Source organism: Trichosurus vulpecula, chromosome 2, assembly GCF_011100635.1.
Source record: "Trichosurus vulpecula isolate mTriVul1 chromosome 2, mTriVul1.pri, whole genome shotgun sequence".
NCBI lineage: Eukaryota > Metazoa > Chordata > Mammalia > Diprotodontia > Phalangeridae > Trichosurus > Trichosurus vulpecula.
In genome coordinates this window covers 19,018,910-19,040,491 of record NC_050574.1, presented here as the reverse complement: position 1 = coordinate 19,040,491, position 21,582 = coordinate 19,018,910, and the positions used below count along the sequence as shown (strand labels likewise).

Here is a 21,582-nt window from a genome sequence, read left to right as displayed (position 1 = left end):
ACCTTGTGGAAGCTTTTCCTGCCCCCTGTGCTTAGTTCTTGGTGCTCTTCCTTATGTAAAATGGGTTATATTCCCCCAAGTAGATTAAGCTCCTTGAATGCAGGAAATGCCCTCCACAGGGCCTCGCAGGTATTGGGATGCTTACGATATCAGAGTTCTTAATGGGGCATAAAGCAGGGAGGCTTTTGCTCCCTGGAGGCATTTTCTGTCGATTAGAGCAGAGGTGTCACGCTTACAGCAGATGAATCTGTCACTGGGAAATGTTTAACAAAAATAAAAATACAGCACGACATAGGCAGTGTTAATTTGTGGTTTCTAAGGCAATATGTAGCCAGCAGGGATTTGTTTCTCTTTGAGTTTGACACCACTGAGGTAGAGTGTTCAGCTCAGAGTCCAGATGGAAGAGGGATTCCCTCTACATGGTGACACTCCCCACGTGTCCCTTTGTGTTGATTTTTTCCAACCCTCTTAATAATTCAGAATCTGAGTGAGATCTATAGTTACTCAAGAGTTTGTTTTAACCCACATAAGAGAAACCACGTGGGTGAAAAATAACTCAGTCCCATGCAATGACCAATCTAGAGGTAGGTAGAGAATGGTGCTGGCCAGGTGTCTGATGAGGCATTTGTTGTCACACATGGCCAGTGACTCAGTTTGTTTGTTTCACCACTCCTTTGTTCTGAAGGAAGGGTTCTCTTTGGGGGAGATTGCTGTTACTAGGAACTGACAGTGTTAACTTTTTTAAAAGTATAATACATTTTTTAAAAAGAAGAGCAGCACAAAAGATAAAAGAAATTTATAACTACAAAAGAAGATGGGTTTGGAGCAAGATGTAGAGCCTATACATTCTCTTGGTAGCACAGAATGTTAGGAAACCCAGAGGAATGCCCTGGGGTGGTGAGTGGCCTCCTGAGGCAGGTATGGGTTCCCTGCTGGCATATGTACATCAGTAAGGTCACAAATGTCATGAAGCCTTCACATTTTTTTCATAATCCCTTGATGAAGTGTTTAAGTTTTTTCATGGAGATTCCTTTTTTGGAAAAAAGGGAATTCTTCCCCTTAGCCTCTTATACCCAGATAAATTGCTCAGCTCAGAGTTTTTAGAACTTTTATTTAATAATAAAAATAATAAAGGAGGAAACCATTCTGATAAAAACACAGTTTTTTGATTTTGGCAAGTAAGTAAGCATCAGAGCCTGAACATTTGATGAAAGAAATCTTTTCATCCCAGGAAGATAAATAAGGAAACTGAATGCTTGTGGTCCAGAATATTCCCACCCACCCACCCCCCACACACACATCCCATATCACCATAATAAAAGGATAAACTGCCACTTTCTGCACAGACTGATTCATGTCGTAATTCAGATTGAATAGATGAAATGAATACATTTCCCTCTGTTTGATTTTTTGCTTTTCCTTCGATTACAGAACTGTGGAAGATCTTAAAAACAACGAAAATCAATGGAAAGATTCCCCACTGGCAACCAGACATCGGGAAATGTTGAAACGTTGCAAAACTCAGCTCAAGGTTCGCACTATTTAATTGGTGTAATTATCCAGTAAGATCATGTTTTCCTTTAGACTAGAATGTGTTCGTGTAAAGTGATAGTCATTCTGTAGAGCAGATCAGATTTTCCTTCCACAGGTATGGGGACATTCTTCTAGAGAGTGAACACGCTCTCGCCTCATGCACCCAGGGTGCCTAGGGAGAGTGGTCACAACCTTAGCCTGCGTTTGCTCCCTGCTCCTGAATCCTGGAAGCAATTTCCTCCCCTTGGGTACGGCTTTCTGCTGGGCTCTGAGGGGTGGTGTCCTTGGAGAGGCCGCAGCATGTCTTCTTTGTCTTCAGCATGTGTCTCAGCTTGCCATCAGCCCCTGCGCTCTGGGAACCTTGCTACCGAAGTTGATGGGAACTCCAGATTGTCTGACCTTTCTAAATTCACATGGTCACTGTCTGATCAAGGGGAGGCAGGGTAGAGAGGAGAGAAAATTCTCTCCTCCCCCAAGAGACAAATTGTTCTTCCTCAGGGGTTGCTTACTGCTGTTTTTTATACATAGCTCCCATGCTCCCATGTTCACTCCTTCAGCCAATCACAAGGTATTTCCTTTTGGCTTCATCTGCTTTCATCTAAAGACCACAAGCTCCCTATGATCCTTTCAGATTGATCGAGGATCTATTCATACTTTACTTTTGATTGATTCGGTGGAGATTTCTGTGATCATTTTAGGAAGGGGGCTCGACCCTGACGTGTATACATATATTATCTCAACAAGTAACTGAGCCAGCCTAGTGAAAACTGGTTCCTTCATTTTCTTCCCTCTTCTCCCCTCTTCCAGTCTAGCTAGAGGAGCCTTGGTTGTCAGACACATAGATTCAGGCCTTTGCTACCAAAAGGACCCTAGCCTCAGTAGCTAAGAACACAGATTCTTGTACTTAATAAGGCCTGCCCCACCCCCGCCCCACGCAAGACTAACCTAGCCTAAAGAATGGGGTCTTTGGAAGCCTTGTGAAGGGTGCTTCAAGCCCTGCATTCTATTTTTCCCTGTCTCCTCATTATTCCTCAAGGTCCCTAAGACATCAGAGAACTAGTAACCTGTGTGCTGGGACCCCAGCAAAGATCAAGGTTCCCATTTCTCATGAGTAGAATATGAATATTATTTTAGTCCCAGAGGAGATGTGGGTACACGGTTCTGTGGACAGGTCTCTTCTCTGGGGATCTGTTTTCTTGTCAATACGGGCCCTATGTTGTTAGGTTTCCCACTTTGCAAACGAATGGCTTTTTGCATCTAGGCTCTGCAGGCCAAAAACAAATATTGACCAATGTAGAATGGAAAAATTATTATTAAATTAATGAATTGTTCTATTTATATATACTTCATTTGCAAATGCGAGGTCTTTTGTTTTGTTTTAGGCCCCATGGTCTGCTTTTTAGTGTGATGGAAATTTTTCCTTTTCCTTTTATTACATTTTATCATGTCATTTCTCATTTTTGTCTGATTGTTTACTGTTAATATTAACCTTACTTGGCCAAAACTGGACCATTGGAATGACAAAATTAAGGGAAGACTTTTTGACATTCCTCAGCTGTAGGAAGCCAAATGAGGCATTTTATAGACAAAATTACCTCAGAGAGAAAGACAATTCTTTTGCATGTTGCAATTTTGTGTATCCTTTTAAGCCATAAAAGTTGTACAAACTTAATTAGAAAGAATCATAATATCATATATCCCCTAAGTAAGCAAACCTGGATAAACAGACTCACATGGCAAACTAAGTCAGGTTACAGACTAAACTACATCACGAGGGTTCACAACGGGCTGATTGAGAGGGGAGATTTATGTGCCCACGGAGTCAGGTGAATCCTTCTACAAATAGCTAAATCACAAAAATTTAAATGTATTTTCTCCAGTGTTCCCCTTTTCCTTTGAGATACAGCTCAAGCACAGTCTTCTGCATGCAACACTGCCTGACTCCCCCAACTTTTAGTGCTTTTCCTGCAATACCTTTTATCCAGCTACTTCTTACTTGTATTTATTCACATTATATTTGTTCCACATACATTTTTCTCCTCTTTACCTAATAAATACTTGTTTGATTATAGACTTTTTTGATGTTTGTTTGAAGATTTAAACAGTTGGATAGTTTATAAATTTCACAATTATACTTCTTTGGCCAGCAGAGGTGATTGTGTCTTTAGCCAGAATGCACACACTGGATGAAAGCAGCTCCATTAGCCAAATCCTCAAACTTCCTTCTTATAAGTCTTTTGATAAGTCTTCTATTAAATTTAAGATGTATCATTTTAAAAAAATTTTTATTTTTTGGAAATGATGGAAAATTTTTTTTTAAATAACCAGTAAAGGGTTAAAGAAAGTAAATTTCCAGGGAGGGGTGCTGAGTAATTTTTTTTTGAAAAGGGGGTGGTAAGCCAAATAAGTTTGGGGACCTCTGGTCTAAGCCATCCTGCTTACATGTATGTCGGCACTGTACTCAATAGGGCCATTTCCTCCTTGTTTCCGCAGAAGTTGGTGCGATGCAAAGCCTGCGCCGATGCAGGTTTGCTGGACGAAAACTTCCTGCGCAGATGTCTGAATTTCTATGGCATCGTAATCCAGCTGCTGCTGCGCATCCTTGACCCTGCCTATCCTCAGTAAGGCCGCCCTGCCTTTCGGCAGATTTCTTTTTGCTCTCTTGTCTTTAAGCAGCCTGACCACCCTAACTTGTTAGTGCTCAGAGACCCTGGAAGGCCGAGGCGTTTGGCTTCCCTTGGTTCATAGAGCGTGTCCAGGAGAAGTACAGCACAGGCATGGCATTTAAGTACAATCTCTTTAAAAACAAAACAAAACAAAAAAACTCCTGCTTTGGTGCCTGTGTATCCCCTTGAAGGAGGTCAAGACAAATCACAGATTGACAACCAGAGGGTCCCAAGATGTGACATCCAGCTGATTCAGAGCACAAGAGACGGCAGTCACTGGTCCTGCCTCTGGCCTCCTCTGTTAGTTGAGAACCACTCTTAAAAGAGTTGAGGCAACAACTCCTGGTGCCTGGATGGCCAGGGGCAGGGGAGGGGCTGCCACTTCCCTTTCTGGGCCTGAGCTATACATGTGTTTCTTTGTTTGTCTGAAGTTGTGTTTTCTCTCCTTCACAGTATCACACTGCCTTTAAATCCAGATGTCCCTAAGGTGTTTGCAGCATTGCCTGAGTTTTACGTGGAAGATGTTGCTGAATTTTTATTTTTTATTGTACAGTAAGTAAAGTCCACTTCTGACCTTAGTACCACTCGGATGGCTGTAGCCTTTAGAGCAGCCTGCTAAGGAAGGTCTTCTCACCAGCATGACCCCATCCACTTTACAGACAAGTCTTTGACAGATGATGGTTTGGGGCTGGATCCCACAGCTGCTAAGGAACAGAAAAGGGCCGTACCACAGTGATATTTCCACAGTCCCACATGTTCTCTGATTGTAGCCCATTTTATACCTACAAACTCTATGACATTCGATGAACAGCACTACAAGCTTCAGTTTTCACTCCCGTCTTTGCTTAACATTTTTTGCTGCTGCCTTGACAGACCATCTTGGAAACAATCCAGCCCTGGTGTTAGAGCCAGCTCTGGGAAGAGCTCTGAGCACAGTAACAGGGAGCTTAGTGTATTCAGGAAAAATGGAGTGGATTTGATGAGAGCAAATGTCTAGTTGGGAGGGTGGGGGGTGGGAAGAGCTGGGAGATGGTGATGGACAAAGGATGATATGAGAAATAAATATCCTTGGAGCAGAGGCCCTGGAACCAGAAATACTTTCATTGTTGGTTCTTTGGTTTTGTGAGATATACCAACTTCTCCATAACAAATCTTCCCACATGTAAAAGGAGAGATAACTTGGAAAGAGAATGTCTTTCGTTTTCAATAATCATTTTGAGGGGGAGGAGCACCTATGTCATTCTCTTCACCTGATTTAATCGTAAGTTGACTTCACTGCCAGAATTTAGGAGTAAGTAAGTTATGCTTTGGCTAATAGAAGCATTAGGTGATCAGCTGTTCATTAATAATACTACCCACTCACTTGTATCTAGTGCTCCAACTAGGTACCAGGGGCGAGACTTCATTGGCCATTTCTGTTTCTCTGTCTGCTAAGATACTCACCTCAGGTGCTGTATGAGCCCTGTACTCAGGATATCGCCATGTTCCTTGTTGTGATGCTCTGCAACCAGAACTATATCCGGAATCCATACTTGGTGGCCAAATTGGTGGAGGTCATGTTCATGACCAACCCTTCTGTCCAGCCGCGGACCCAGAAGTTCTTTGAAATGATAGAGAACCACCCTCTTTCCACCAAGCTGCTAGTCCCCTCACTGATGAAGTTTTATACAGGTGAGGCAGTCTGTAGTTCTCTAACGGGATAGTTGGTATTGGTCATAATCAGATTCATTTCTAGTGTTTTTGTCAATTTTGTGTCTAATGACAGCTAACATTGGTATAGTGCCTGCTGCATGCCAGGCACTCTGCTAAGCACTTTTTACAAATATTTCCTCGTTTGATCCTCACAGCAACTCTGGGATGTAGGTGCTATTATTATCCTCATTTTTACTGGTGAGGAAACTGAGGCAAACAGGATTAGGTGGTTTGTCTAGGGTCACATAACTGGTGCTTGTCTGAGACCAGATTTGAACTCAGGTCTTCCTGCCTCCAGGCCCAGTTTTCTATCCGCTCTGGTACCACCTTGCTGCCCTTCAGAGGGCATTTGCACCATGTTACTTTTCCAGTAATGGGTTTTTTTTTCCTGAGTTATGTACTGGACTCCCCAAACTTCTTGTAATCCTGTAGTGCCATTTACCAGTCATCTCCCTGCAGCTGGAATCCAGCCTATGGTTATAGCAAATTTTCTCCTCAGAAAACTAAGTGGTTAATTTAGGCTTTGAACCTTTGAACTCGGTCCATATTTGTGCTATATCCCAAGGTCATTGAACCAACTAAGCCCAAAGACAAATGACAGAGATAAAATAGAGTACATGAGTAGTGAGGGCATGGGGAGTCGATAGGTGATTGGAATGGGGGGGGGGGCGCGGTATTCAGCTGAGTTGGTTTACTTACATAGGGGAGTTAAAGTGTTGGAGGGGAGGGCCTTGAAGTCTGTTGACTTGTGGCAGTAGGGAAAGGGAAAGATATGGTCAAGGAATTGACCTAAAGATGTAAATGGGTTTTTTTGAGTTCAAGAAAAGGCTGAGGAGGAGAGCACACAATTAGTAATTAAGTCCAAATTTGTAAGGAGAAAGTGGTCTTCCAAAGAAACAAGGAATAATAGGACCAAATTCCGTATTTCATTTAGTCCAGTGTCAGTCGAAGATTGGGTATTCCCCAGTCCTATCTCATACTTAATTAAATTGACCATTTGTGTCACCAAAAGACTTCTTGAGAACTCTTTTTCTTTGTTTTGAAAGGTTGGGAGGCAGGAAAGCATCTTTTTTTATATTTAATTTATTTTCAGTTTTCAACATTCATTTTCATAAGTTTTAACTTTTCTCCCCTTCCCTCCTCAAGACGGCATGCAATCTGATATGTGCTGTACACATACATTCCTATGAAATACATTCTCACATTAGTCATGTTGCATAGAAGAATTATAACAAATCATGAGAAAGAAAACTAAATGAAAGAGAAATGAGTCTGCTTCACTCTGCATTCTTACTCCATAGTTTTTTCTCTGGATGTGGATGAAATTTTCCATCATGAATCCTTTGGAAAAGTTTTAGATTGCTGAGAAGGGCTAAGTCTATCAAGGTTAGTCATCACACACTGTGGCTGTTACTATGTACAGTGTTCTCCTGGTTCTGCTCACTTCACTCAGCATCAGTTCATGTAAATCTTTCCAGGTTTTGCTGGAGTCCTCCTGCTCGTCATTTCTTATAACGCAGTAGTATTCCACTGCATTCACATACCACGACTTGTTCAGACATTCCCCAGTTGATGGGCACCCTCTCAGTTTCTAGTTCTTGGCCACCACAAAAAGAGCTGCTATAAATATTTTTGTATGTGTGGGGCCTTTTCCCATTTTTATGATCTCCTTGGGATACACCCCAGAAGCGCTATTGCTGGGTCAAAGAGTATGCACATTGTTATAGCCCTTTGGGCATGGTGCAGGAAGGCATCTTTAAAGAAGATTACCCTCATTATAAGACACGTTATAAGATATTATAAGGACAACACAATTAAGGAGTAGCATTAGAGTAAAAATTTTTGAGAACTCCAAAGAGCTTTTGTTTCTGTAGAATCTATCAGTATTTACCATATTAGAAATTAAAGCCAACAAATTTCTGAAATATTTAATATTTTTTATGAAAAACAGCTATTTTCCAAACCAAAAAAGAAATTATGGGAACAATGGCATTGTTTTATATTTTTTCCAGTCTCTTTAATGTCTGGCTTACTAGAAGACAGGGGGATTCCCATATCTGCTGCTACATTTAATCTGTTGTTTGGTTGAAATATAAAAATAAAATCTGGCCTCACATGGATAAGTAGTTGCAAAAGGGAGTAGTATTTTAAAAGCCCTTTCAGATAATTGAAGATAGCTCCTGTGTCATTAAAGGTTTCGTACTCTATTATATTAGAATCTATTGGTCTCTCTTGCACTTGAATGGATCTTTTATCCACACTTAGTTTTGTAATATCATACAGTCATGTGTATGAAGCACCAGCTGTGTGCCAGGCAATGGGGATTCAAAGACAAAGAAACCCAAACAGCCCTTCAGTCCTTGCACCTCAGAAGCTTAAATCCTCTACAAAAAAAACATTATGTACAGATAGATATGGGTATTTGTCCAGGGCTGGGGGGGTGGAGGTGGGAATGGGGAGGGTGGGGTGGAGAGAAAAGGGTCAGGAAGAGCTTCAGTAGAACTCATCACTTAAGCCAAGTGATTACAGGAGGTAGAGGTGATGCAGGAGTGCATAACTGGCATGAGGGACAGCCAGGGCAAAGGCACAGAGGTGGGAGGTAGAGCGTTAGGTATGGGAAACAGTGAAAAGGTCAGACTGAATGGATTGTCAGTTGCAAATAATAAGTAATAAAACTGGAAAGGTAGGAGCCAGGTTGTGAAGAATTTTAAATGTCATATGGTGAGGTTTGTTTTATCCTAGAGGTAATAAGGAGCCGCTGCATTTGATTTAGTAAAAGAATGATGTTGTCAGATGTGAGGACCATCACTCTGGGAACTGGTGGAGGATGGATTGGAGTGGAGAAAGATGATAGACAGAGAGACCAGTTAGAGGCCATTGAACTCATCCAGGCAAATGTTGCTGAGAGCCTAAACTAGGTTGGTAGCTGTGTCTGTGGATGAGAAAGGGACAGATGTGGGTGATGGTTGGATGGGGAAGATACAGTTTGGCAACACATTAGGAACATGGAAATGTGAGTGAAAAAGTTGAGGTTGTAACATATGACAACTAAAAGGTTGATGGTGCACTCAAAAAAACCAAGGACAATTCAAAAGCATGGCACGTGTAGGGGAAGAACAGCAGGTTTGAATTGGTGATCCTGTAAAACAGTCAAGGTGAACAGCGGGTGAGGTGGCATTAGACTGCAGGAGTGAGAATCGGACCAGATCACTAGACACCTTGTGCATCTGCATTTTGACAATAATGGAACCTTGAAAGCCAATGAGGTCACCAAGGGAGAAGATCTATATAATGAAAAAGAGAGGACCCAGGACTGAGTATTAGGGTACAACTGAACCTAAGAGATGGAATATGGAAGCCAGCAAGAGAGTCTGAGAAGGAAGGGCCAACCATTGAAGGAAACAGAAACTAAGAGAGGTTAAGATACTTGTCCAAGGTCACGTGTAGCAAGTTAGTGTTTGAACCAAGGTGGGAGTGTCTTTTGTCTCCAAGTCCAGTATTCTTTTCACTCACTCCCCTTATGCCAAGAGCTCATTATAAGTGGCAAAATGAAGCTGTTGCCTGCAGTGGGCAGCATGAAACCTGACTCATCCTTAACTTAGGACACAGTTTAGGAAATGTTTGGTCAAATAAAATGTTGCTTCAAAAATATAATTTTACTTAAATTGATAAGTAGTATCCATCTGAAACCATCAGCAAGTATTGTCTATAATGGAGATAAGCTAAAAGCCTTCCCAGTAAGATCAGGAGTGAAGTAAGGATGCCCATTATCACCACTGCTGTTCAGTATTGTACTAGAAATGTTAACTATAGCAATAAGAGAAGAAAAAGAAATTGAAGGAATTGGAATAGGCAATGAGGAAACAAAACTATCACTCTTCACAGATGATATGATGGTATACTTAGAGAATCCCAGAGAAGCAACTAAAAAGCTAGTTGAAGTAAATAACAATGTTAGTAAAGTTACAGGATATCAGATAAACCACCTAAATCATCAGGGTTTCTTTGTATTACCAACAAAGCCCAGCAGCAAGAAATAGAAAGAGAAATTCCATTTAAAATAATGGTAGACAATGTAAAATACTTGGGAATCTACGTGCCAAGACAAATCCAGGAACTGTATGAACACAATTACAAAACACTTTTCACACAAAGTCAGATCCAAATAATTGGAAAAACATTTAATTGCTTATGGTTGGACTAAGCCAATAAAACAAAAATTACAGTTCTACCTAAATTTGTATATTCAGTGCCATACCAAACTGCCAAAAAATTATTTTATAGAGCTAGAAAAAAATCATAACAAAATTCATGTGTAAGAATAAAAGGTCAAGAATATCAAGGGAATTAATGAAAACAAATGTGAAGGAAGGTAGCCTAGATGTACGAGATCTCAAACTGTATTATAAAGCAGTAAGCGTCAAAACTATCTGGTATTAGCTAAGAAATAGAGTAGTGGATCAGTGAAATAGATTAGGTGTACAAAATTCAGTAATAGATGACCATAGTAATCTAGTGTTTGATAAACCCAAAGACCCCAGCTCTTGGGAAAAGAACTCACTATTGACCAAAATTGCTGGGGAATCTGGAAGATGGTATTGCAGAAACTAGGTGTAAACCAACACATTACGCTGCATACCAAGATAAGATCAAAATGGGTACATGATTTAAACATAAAGGGTGATACCATAAGCAAATTAGGAGAACAAAGAATAGTTTAACTGTTAGACCTATGGAGAAGGAAAGAATTCATGACCCAACAAGAGATAGAGAGCATTATTAGGTATAAAATGGATAATTTTGATTATATAAAGTTAAAGAAGTTTTTGCATAAATAAAACCAATGTAACCGAGATTAGAAGGAAAGCAGAAAGCTGGAAAACAAAAAATTTTTATAGCAGGTGTCTCTGATAAAGGCCTCATTTCTCTAATATATAGAGAGCTGAGTCAAATTTGTAAGAATACAAGTCATTCCCCGATTGATAAATGGTCAAAGGATATGAAAAGGCAGTTTTCAGATTAAGAGATCAAAGTTACCTGTAGTCATGTGAAAAAATGCTCTAAATCACTACTGATTAGAGAAATCCAAATTAAAATAACTGAGGCAGCTCTCACACCTATCAGATTAGCGTTAGCTAATATGACAGAAAAGGAAAACTTTAAATGTTGGAGGAGATGTGGGAAAATTGGAACTCTAATGCACTCTTGGTGAGGTTGGGAACTGATCCAACCCTTCTGAAGTACAATTTGGAGGTATGTCCAAAGGGCAATCAAACTATGTATACCCTTTGATCCAGCAATACCATTACTAGATCCGTATCCCCTGAGAGATGTACAAAAAGATGTACAAAAATATTTATAGCAGCCCTATTTGTCATGGCAAAGAATTGGAGGTTGAAGAAATGTGTATCAATTGGGGAATGGCTGAACAAGTTGTGCTATGTGATTGTAATGGAATATTACTATGCTATAATGACAGAGTAGGCAGACTTAAAAAAAAAACAGGACTTACATGAACTAATGCAAAGTGAAGTGAGCAGAACCAGGAGAACATTGTACAGAGTCACAGCAATACTGTACAATGATCAGTTGTGAATGACTTGGCTATTCTCAGCACTACAATGACAGTCCCAAAGGACTCGAGATGAAAAATGCTACCACCTCCAGAGAAACAACTGCTGGAGTCTGAGTGCAGATTGAAGCATATAATTTTCAATTTCTGTATTTCCCCCACTTTGGGTCTGTGTCTTCTTTCGTAACATGACTAATATGGGGGAGGGGAGTGTATATATACATATATATGTGTGTATGTATATATTTGAAGAAAAAGCAGTTGCTTTATGCACTAATCTGTGAACTCTTGAGCTTTCTGACACCGTGAAAGAGAACTTAGAAAAACAGGAGTCACCAGTATCCAAATAGGAGGACGCCCTGTGATGCAGACTCAAACAAAGACCAAATAAACATACTGAGAAACAGTGGCTAATAGGACTTGGGGTTTGGTACACTGTTGTTGATAGTAGAGGTTGTGTGTTGGAGTGAAGTAAGGTAGGCAGAGAGAAGAAAATTTGTTGAACATTAACCGTGGGCAGGTGCTGCGGATGTGCCAAGAATGTAGAAGTGGCTGTCTTGGTTCTCATGAGTCTTTCTGATGGGGACTTTGAGTCCCGAGGCTATCCCATCCCTTGATGAAGTACGTATATCTATATCCTTCTTGTAGGCATGTTGTTCTTATGTACATAAAAGTACCTTTAGATCTTCATGTTGGAGCTATTGATGTGTAAGTCATTCTATTTTATGTCTTTTTCCTCTCTTTTAAACAGAAATTTTCGTTAACTGCAGAAATTAACAGTTTCTCTTTGTCTTTAAATTTTATATTGCTTTCATTTCCAAATATATCCTTCCCTCTTCCCTTACTAAGTGAGCCATTTCTTTTGTAAAAAAGATTAAAAAAGAAAGATGGGGAGGAGTGGAGGGGCAATTCTCAATATCACCTGTGCCCAGCAGTATATGTAATACTTCACACCTATCATCTTGTTCTCCCCTCCTCCCCTGCAATGAAAGGTACATTTTCACAAATTTTTTTTTGTCTTTACTGTTTCTGTTTACAGCCTCTCGGGCATTGTGTGCCTCGTTTTCTGGTTCTGCTCCCTACATCACTTCTTATGCGCCAACAATATTTGTATACCATGATTGTTAGATCATTCCCTCATTGATTGTCATCTACTTCTTTATCCAGTTCTGAGCTGCCACCAAAAGTGCCGCTAATGAGGACTTTGGTTGATATAGGAGCTTTCTTTCTGTTTTTGACCTCCATAAAGGTATACCTACCAGTAAGATCTCTGGGCCAGGGAGTTCGTGGACATTTTGGAACAAACCTGAATTCTGTTCTCATACACATTCCCACCCCCATATCCATGTTACCTTTGCAACATCTCTGTAATATGCCTACCTCTCTCCCCTGACACTACCACCATGCTGGTGCAGGCCCTCATTCCTTCATGGATTATTGCAATAGCCTGCTGGTTCATGAACTGCCTGCCTCAAGTCTCTTCCCCACTCCAGTCCATCCTCCCTTCAGCTGCCAAAGTGATTTTCCTAAAGTGCCTATCTGACCATGTCACCCCCTACTCAATAATCTCCAGTGGATCCCTATCACCTGCAGTATCAAATACAAAATGCTCTGTTTGACATTCAAAGCTCCCTTATAATCTAGCCCGCTCCTACCTTTCCAGTTTTCTTCCACGTTACTCCCCAACACATACTCTTTTATCCAGTGACACTGGCCTCGTGGCTGGTTACCACAAACAAGGTGCTCCATCTTTTAGCTAAGGCATTTTCTTTGTCTGTCCCTCAGACTACTGACCTTCTGTCTTCCTTTAAATGAAATCCCACCTTCTATGGGAAGCCCTTCCCAACTCCTCTTCCTGCCAGTGCCTTCATTCTGTTAATTATTTCCTATTTATCCCTTATATGGCTTGCTTCATGTATATTTGCATGTTGTCTCTCCCATTAGACTGTAAGCTCTTTGAAGACAGAGGCTGTCTTTTACTTCTTTTTTAGCACTTAACGCAGTGCCTGGCACATAGGTGCTTAATAAATGATTATTGATTGATATTTTACAGAAAAAAAAAGTTATTTGAAAAGCAGTTTCATGAATGTGAGTAGCCTTGTCATTGATTAAATAATACCTGGTTAACCCAACTTGATCTTTACTCCAGTTTGGCACATCTTAGTAGAGAAGTGAGCTTCACCCTCAGAGTTAGAACACCCAGATTTATGGCTCATCTTGGACACACATTCACTCTGTGGCCGTTTGCTTGTCACTTAACTTCATCACAGCCCAGGCCACTCTTTCAGATGAGCAGAGCAGGTGCCCGTCTCCAGGGCTAAAGGTTGTTTTCTCACCCTGACTGGCTATGCCAGTGGCACATCGTCTCCCCCTTTAGACTGCGCTTCTCAAGGGGCAGGGATTGTCTTTTGACTCTTTGTAGCTCCAGCACTTAGTACAATACCTGGCAGAGAGGAGGTGCTTAATGTTTATTGAGTGATTGAAATCACAAGTATGGTCTAAAAAAAAGTCAGCCGATAATCTGATCTCAGCTTCCTACTGGAGCAGGACTTAATTCAGTTGAATCGTTTTGGTCTTTTTTTTAAGGAGGTGGAAAGGAAGACAAAAGTTTAGTTTCTAGCCGTTGCTCAATTGTGTTTATGTAGATAAAACCTCATTGCTGTTGTTGATTTCATTTTCCTGGGTTTTCCTGATAGGTTTTGTTTTGTTGTGAAGAGATACGGGTCTGAGGGATAAACTTGCTGGCCATTCCCCCTAGAAATAAAACCAAATTTTGTCAGACTTGTATATTTAGGTTCCAAGTGGTAGCAACTGTACTTGATTTTGTAAGAAAACATGTGGCCTTGACTGTACCTTCTTTCCCTGTTTTCTCTCTAGATGTTGAGCACACTGGAGCCACCAGCGAGTTCTATGACAAATTCACAATCCGATACCATATCAGCACCATTTTTAAAAGTCTCTGGCAAAACATAGCCCACCATGGCACCTTTATGGAAGAGTTCAAGTAAGTATTGGATTTCCAGAATTACAGTTTTTACTCTTGTGAAAACATCTTGGATAGGAATTCTCTTATATCTAGTTTTCATACAATTTTGGGGGGGCTTTCAGATGATACATAGTTTTCTGAGTATTGCTGCTGAATTTGGACTTGATTGCTAGACCAGTTCCTCCATTTTAGTTAAGTTTAACAGCATTTTAAAGTGGTTTCTCTACATAGAGTTCTTTTGGGTGCTAGGAAGAGAAAGTTTTGTCTGTGAGGTTTACCCTATGCACCAAAGATATTAGAGAGGTATAAAACAAACTGAAATGGGTACTTTCTGACTTAGGAGATCCAGGGAGATTTAATATAGTGGGAGAGCTTTTGATTGGGTTTTAAAGTTTGGGCAGGAAATTAGGAAGTGAATAGGGGTATGGGAGGACCTTTGAGACTTAGTAGATTGCATTAACCCAGAGAGGCCACTGGAGATCTCTAAGTGTGCTTTGGGACCAGAGAGTAGTTTATTTTGGGAGTGGGCATGATGAAGATAAAGAGGGACATTTGGGGCCAGAACATGGAGCATCCTGTTAGCCAGTCACAGAAACCAAATACTCTTTTTGGAGGGTGGGGGGGCGGTTGGCAGGGCAGTTGGAGTTAAATGACTTGCCCAGGGTCACACAGTTAGTACATGTGTCAAGTGTCTGAGGCTGGATTTGAACTCAGGTCCTCCTGACTTCAGGGCTGGTGCTCTACTCACTACACCACCTGGCTGCCCCAGAAACCAAATACTCTTAACGGAATTCAGTTCAAGAAGTATTTGTTTAGGGTCTGCTTTGTGTCAGGCACATAATAGCTAACACAGTTTTGGGCCGCACCAAGAGAAAGGTATGGCATGTAGGAATAAGCAAGTGATGTTGCTTCTATTATCTGCCTTGATCAGAACACATCTGTATTAATACACTCACTCTTGGCCACACATCTAAGGGAAGGCCTCTGTTAAACTGGAGAGCATTCAGAGGGCCGACCATGACACGAGTGGTGCGGTCTTGAGATCATCCTTTGTGAGGGTTCATAGGAGATTCAGGGAGAACATAGTAGCATGACGGCATTAAGTCACTGAGGAGTCCCCAGCTGACCAAGGGATAGATCAACTTGGTCTTTATGATTCAGAGTGAAAAATGAATAGAAATTGCAGAGGCAGATTTGGGCTGGGTATCAGAAAGAGCTCTCTAGCCATTTAAGCTCATTTAGAGTGGAAGTGGCTGCCACTTCTGGAGGCTGTGGGGCTCCCACTCACCAGAGGGCTTAAAACAAAGTTGGGATGACCCCTTGTCAGAGTGCAGCTTGGTCTAGATGACCATTGAGATTTCTTCTAACTCAAATTTATTCATTAGGAATAGTAAACTAATGAAGATTTTGGAGCAGAGAAGTGATGTGATCAGATCTCTTCATAAAATCAAATTTGTCTGGCATCAGTATTCATTTAGTCAGCAAATATCTCTTAAGACTCTACTGTGTGCAGAACCTACTAAGTGCTGCGAGGAATGCAGAGTTTAGATTAAATCTGGTCCACGTCCTCATGGAGCCTAGAGTTAATCAGGGGAGAAAAGTCAAACACATACAGATATAATGACCAAAACATGATAGTGCATTAGACAGTTAAAAGGCATTTGTGAGGTCTCAGGGGAAGATTCTTCCCAACTATGGGTATCAGGAAAAGTTTGATGGAGGAAGTGTCTTCTAGGTTGGGCTTCATAAGATCAATAGAAATTTGACAGTCAAAAAAGGGGGGAAATACCAAGTATAGGGTATGATGTGAGCACAGCTATGAAGGCAAAAGAGCACAACATTTTTGGTGAGTAGAGTAAGAGAAAAGATTATGCAGAAAGAAAGGCCAAAGGGAGCCCTTGAAATTTTGGCACAGAAGTGAAATGATAAAATCATACTTACATTTTTAATGTAATTTCTCTTTCCGTCAGAAATACAAAAGTCATACCCTTATGGCTTATTGTGACCCGGAGGTGGTTTTAGGTTTCAAAGGCTATGCCAGTGGAATGTAAGCTCTGAGAGCTTTTACAGAGCTAGAAAAGCCCTGAGTATAGTGCCGGTGACTAAATGTTTTTATTAGAGAACCAGCTAAAAAAAAGCATCACCAGTAGGTCACCCACTAGGATAGACTCTTTGGCATTGCCATTCATGAAACATATAAAAATACAAAATGACTATCAGCCCTGTGCAGGCCCCTTTCGCTTCAGTAGTGATAATTGGGAGTTGGCAATAATGAGGCAGGATGCTAGGTATTACACAACTTTCCCAAAGTAAACATTTGGAACCCTCAATGTGAACTATTTGTCACGTAAAAAGCAAGTTGATACAGTATTGAAGGATAGATGGATGGGTGGATGGATGGATGGATGGATGGATGGATGGATGGATGGATGGGTGGATGGATGGATGGATGGGTGGATGGATGGATGGATGGATGGATATGTGAGTGGATATTCTTATTAAAATGGAAATCATAAGACATAAAGAAGCCTTACCCGAGTGGAAGAATGACTTGGGCTCTCCTTGGAGTAGTAAATAAAGGAGTTGGCAGAGTTGGCTTCACTGTGTGCCCCAGATTAAGGAGAAATATTAGATGGGACACTTGGTCATCTTACTTTGTAGCGCTCATAATGAGAGTTGGCAGAAGGACCACCGTGGAGATAGTGGCAGCAAGATGAAGAAGTAGAGAGATTGAACGAAGAACTTGACAAGAATGTTACAATGAGCCAACCTATGCTTGGATATGATGTGATTTCATTTTGAAGGGATAAACAGAGAATGCTGGTTCATGATTAAGGAACAAAAGATGCCTTAGATTTATAGATTATTCAAAAGCCTCATGCCCATAAATGATGAATATTTTATTCAAGAAGAGAATTGGGCTGCTGGATTTTCAAGCACTGTACAAAGTCTCAGAGAAGAAATCGACTCTGTATTAATTGACATGGGTGTCATTTCTGTCTGAATCAGCTGTGCAGTTAGATCATTGGCTGCTACAAAACCAACCAGATTAGAAGGAAACAAGATGCTACATGGAATGACAAAATCTTCAACCTAACCCGCTGAAATAAGCTGATGAATATGAAAAAATGAGTAATTAGTCAGTCTCCTCTAAGAAATGGCAATGGTCTGTCACTACAAGGGGGAGACCTAGATAGTCCAGAAACTGTCCTTCTAAATAGAGAACAACACTGACTGAGATAAGCTCGTTACAAAATACTACAAAGGAGAGGACGGAAGAATATAAGTAGTATCCTGTAAAATAATGAAAAAATAACGGTGAGGAGAACGACTTTGCAAAGAGTAAGTCGTGATACCCAACTGAGTCATGACATCCTGAGCATTTGCAGAGAAAACTGCACATAGAACAGAAAGTTGATCTGAAATGGAACAGATCTGCCAGCATTTCTAGACTGATCTGTTTACATGGTCAATTATAGTGTAACCACCACATTTGGACACTAAGCTTTAGTACCTGTTATAGTGGAAATGAAATTAGGGGAGTTGTTGAATCTGGCTAAATACATAGAAGAAATCCATCCTGGAGGCAGCACAATTTTTAAAGGTACTCAGATTGATTTTGAAGCTGTCTTGGGAGATTTCAAAAGAATCAAAAAGATCATGGATGATAATATTCACTTCCTCCCCAAAAATTGTTCTTTAAATTAAAAAGATTAATAATTTGTGACCCATGTATCTACTTTCTTTTCTTTATAAAATCTTATATGCACATATTGAAATCAAAATAGGAGCAAAGAACAGGCAGGCTTTGTTTATTCATTTGTTTATTTCTTTTTGAGATTCGGTTCCTCTCATCCAGGCTGGAAATTCAGTGGCCACTCACAACCTGATTCCACTAATTGACATGAGAACTTTGACCCATTCCATTTCTGACCCACCCTCAGGACACCTCCTTAGGCATCCTGATGGCACGCCAGCTCCAGGAGGTCACATTCGTGCCTGCTGCAGTTCAGAACTGTTGAATTCAAGGCACCCATCAGCCTCAGCCTTCCTCACAACAGGCATTATAGGCATATGCCACCATGCTCCCTAGAATAGGTAATCTGTAACAGTTCTCTACAGCATTTTCAGGCAGCCATTTGACTAATAGAGATAGCAGAAATAAGATGCTAGGGTTTGTTGTTTTGTTGGCTCTGTGTGTGTGTGTGTGTGTGTGGTGTGTACACATAACTTTGACTTCATTGAGCAAAGTGCATTCTTTAAGGCCTTCCTCCAACATTGTGTCTATAAATGTGCTGACATGAAGATCATTTAAAATTCCTAGACAGATGCGACAGCAGAGACAATTTTGTTCTACCAGCTTTTGGTAATTGATATATGTGTGCCAAAGGTACTCAGTCGTATAGAGGATGTCCTATGTAAATTCTCAGTGGAAGAGGAATTTCCCGATGATGAATGGTAAGATCCTTTAGATTCTGGTAGATTCCTATTGTGGTATCTCTTGGTAGATAATCTTGTCTTGTTGCATCTGGTCCCATGATACTCTAGGCCCTCTTCAGTGGATTCCAGTCACTCAGAAGAGAATGGCTGAGATAAGACACATAGAAAAAAATCCAAATAGGTGACAGATTTTTATTGTCTAGACTGACAGGTAGTTGGGTAGGCAGCCTGCTGAATTAAGCTATATATTTTGGACTTTATCTGTGCCAGATAATGAACTGGGCTGAGAATTGACTAGAGTTAGGAGAGAACTTAGTGGTTTTGATCCATCCCCTGCCTCCAATGCCAGTCTTTTTTTTTTTTTTTAACGCCAGTCTTTAAGTGATCTGATCTGTCTGTGAGCAAATGAATGAAAAAGCATATCTTAAACACAGTGTGTACTGAGCACTATGCTTAGTGTTGGGGATACAAAAAGCAAAGACTGCTTTCCCTTCCCTGCATTTCAGGGAAATTTTCTAATGGAGGAAACGACATTCATAGGGAACAGTGGCCAGTGTGGGGGCCATTTTATTCAGAAAGTTACATGGATGATGAGTGGTAGGTTCATAGGAGAATAGATTAACAAAAGGAAATTTGAGAAGTAGGTAATCTGGAGAGCGTGATAGGTACAAGTAGCAGACGACTATTATCAGCAATGACATTCAAATGAAGTGGTATAAAATATAGCATTGAGGAAATATTTAATTTGAAAAGACTGGTTATGTAATGAGTTTGAGGGCTAATAAATGGACAGACTTAATATCCATTGAACCTATTACACAACCATAGGTGGTTATAAACTGTAATAGTGAATTTCCACATGGCAGGGGTCACATCCTTCTAAGCATGCATGAGAAATTGTTTTGGCAGCAGGATAAAGGTGTAATTGGATGGAAGAAAGAATAGCTATAAGACCTACTAGAAAGACATTGAAATAGTTCCTGTGGGTGGGAACACGTTGGCATCTGTAAGAATAGCGAGAGTAAAAATTGCTTAAGTGGAAGCAACAGGACTTAGGAACTGATGTCATGTGAAAGGGAAATGACAGCAGTGAGTCGAAGGTAAAGTTTTGAGCATTAGAGACTAACCAAACACCATGGTCAGAACTGGGGAAGTCAGAAGGAGAAGCCAGTTCAGGGGAAAAGGGCTTCCATCTGAGGGTGAGGCTTGGACTTGGACTGCTAAGTATAGAAATGTGCCCTGGTGAACAGGCTTAAGAGGTCCGGTTAATTGTTGTTTAAAAAAGCAGTGTTTTATTGCTGCCTTTTTAAAACATCACTACTGCTTCCCAGTGAATTCACTCTCCACATGAACCCAACTGAATTCTCCTTTGTAACAAAACAGAACAGTTATGCAAATAAATCAGCCACTCATGTTAAACAATGCATACTACATTCTACACCTGTAATCTACCACCTTTCTGTCAAAAGTCACTGTCAGAAGCCACAGTTGGTCATTGTATTAATCAGAGTTCAGAGGACTTGATGTCTTTCAAAAATTGTTTTCTTCATTATGCAAATTGTTCTGGTTTCAACTCTTTCCCTCTGCACTTCAAACAAGTCCTTCCAAGTTCCCCTGAATTCATGATAACTGTCATTTCTTGCAACTCAGTGATACTGCATTCCTGTCTGCTACATTCATAGGCTATAGTTTGTCCCACCATTCCTCAGTCAGCCAGCATTTACTTTGTTTCCTGTTCTTAGCACAAAAAAGTATATTGTAAATATTTTTGTCTGTATGGAGGCCTTCCCTTTGCTTTTGACTTCCTTTTGAGTAATACATATGTCTAATAGTGATATTGTTGAGTCAAAAGGTATGACCAGTTTAGTATCTTTACTAGTCTAATTGCAGATTTTTTTCCAAAGTAGTTAAACTCTTCCTAGCTCCATCCACCTACACTAGTGAACCTGTCTTCCCCATGGCCCCCCCCCCCCATATTTACCATTTCCATCCTTTGTCAGCTTTGCCAAAGGTATGGTCTGGGTTTGTATGAGATGGGACAAACCCCTGAATCGTTTTACATTTGTGTTTTCATGAGAAAGCCGGAGCATTCTTTTATACAGTTTGATAGGTTGTATTTCTCCTAGAGTCCCTAGGCAGTGTGGTAGATAGAGCCTAGGCTGGGAGCCAGGAAGACCGGAATTCAAATCTGGTCTCTTATTTTCTATCTATGAGACCCTGGGCAAGTCACTCAGCCTCTCTCTGCCTCAGTTTCCTCAACTGTAAAATGAGAATAATACTAGCACCTGCCTTGCAGCATTGTTGTCAGTATCAAGTAAGATAATATGTGTAAAGCACCTAGCACGGTGCCTGGCACACAGTAGGTGCTTGATAAGTGGTTATTCCTGTCCTTTGCCTTCCCTTATGATTATCTCTGTCTTTGGTTTAGCACGCCGTCCTTCACTCTGTCAATTGATGCAGAACCAGAAGAAGAGGTTGCCCAGTGACTGTAACAGTGTAAAAGGAGAGGCATGTTCTAAGTGATCAGAAAAACCTCTTGTAGTCCTAGAAGACAGATAATGAAACCCCAGAGGCCGGCGGTCTCAGGGCACGATGGTGTACAGGGTGTCAGACACAGTCTCACTCTGCTGGTTTTCCTTAACCATTTGTCTTTGTTAAAAAGAAGGGTTCAGTATTTCTGGTGTCTGTTGATT

At 40.7% G+C, this 21,582-nt stretch overlaps 1 protein-coding gene across 3 annotated transcripts in view; it reads left to right on the top strand.

The window, feature by feature from the left end:
• UBE4B (ubiquitination factor E4B) overlaps window positions 1–21,582 on the top strand; it is a 148,327-nt gene that overhangs the window by 114,530 nt on the left and 12,215 nt on the right. For all 3 annotated transcript variants that reach the window (XM_036744287.1, XM_036744286.1, XM_036744285.1), the window contains 5 exons: window positions 1,432–1,531; window positions 4,027–4,154; window positions 4,653–4,751; window positions 5,635–5,870; window positions 14,341–14,467. In XM_036744287.1, coding sequence (XP_036600182.1) covers window positions 1,432–1,531; window positions 4,027–4,154; window positions 4,653–4,751; window positions 5,635–5,870; window positions 14,341–14,467 — 690 coding nt within the window. The remainder of the gene's footprint in view (window positions 1–1,431; window positions 1,532–4,026; window positions 4,155–4,652; window positions 4,752–5,634; window positions 5,871–14,340; window positions 14,468–21,582) is intronic.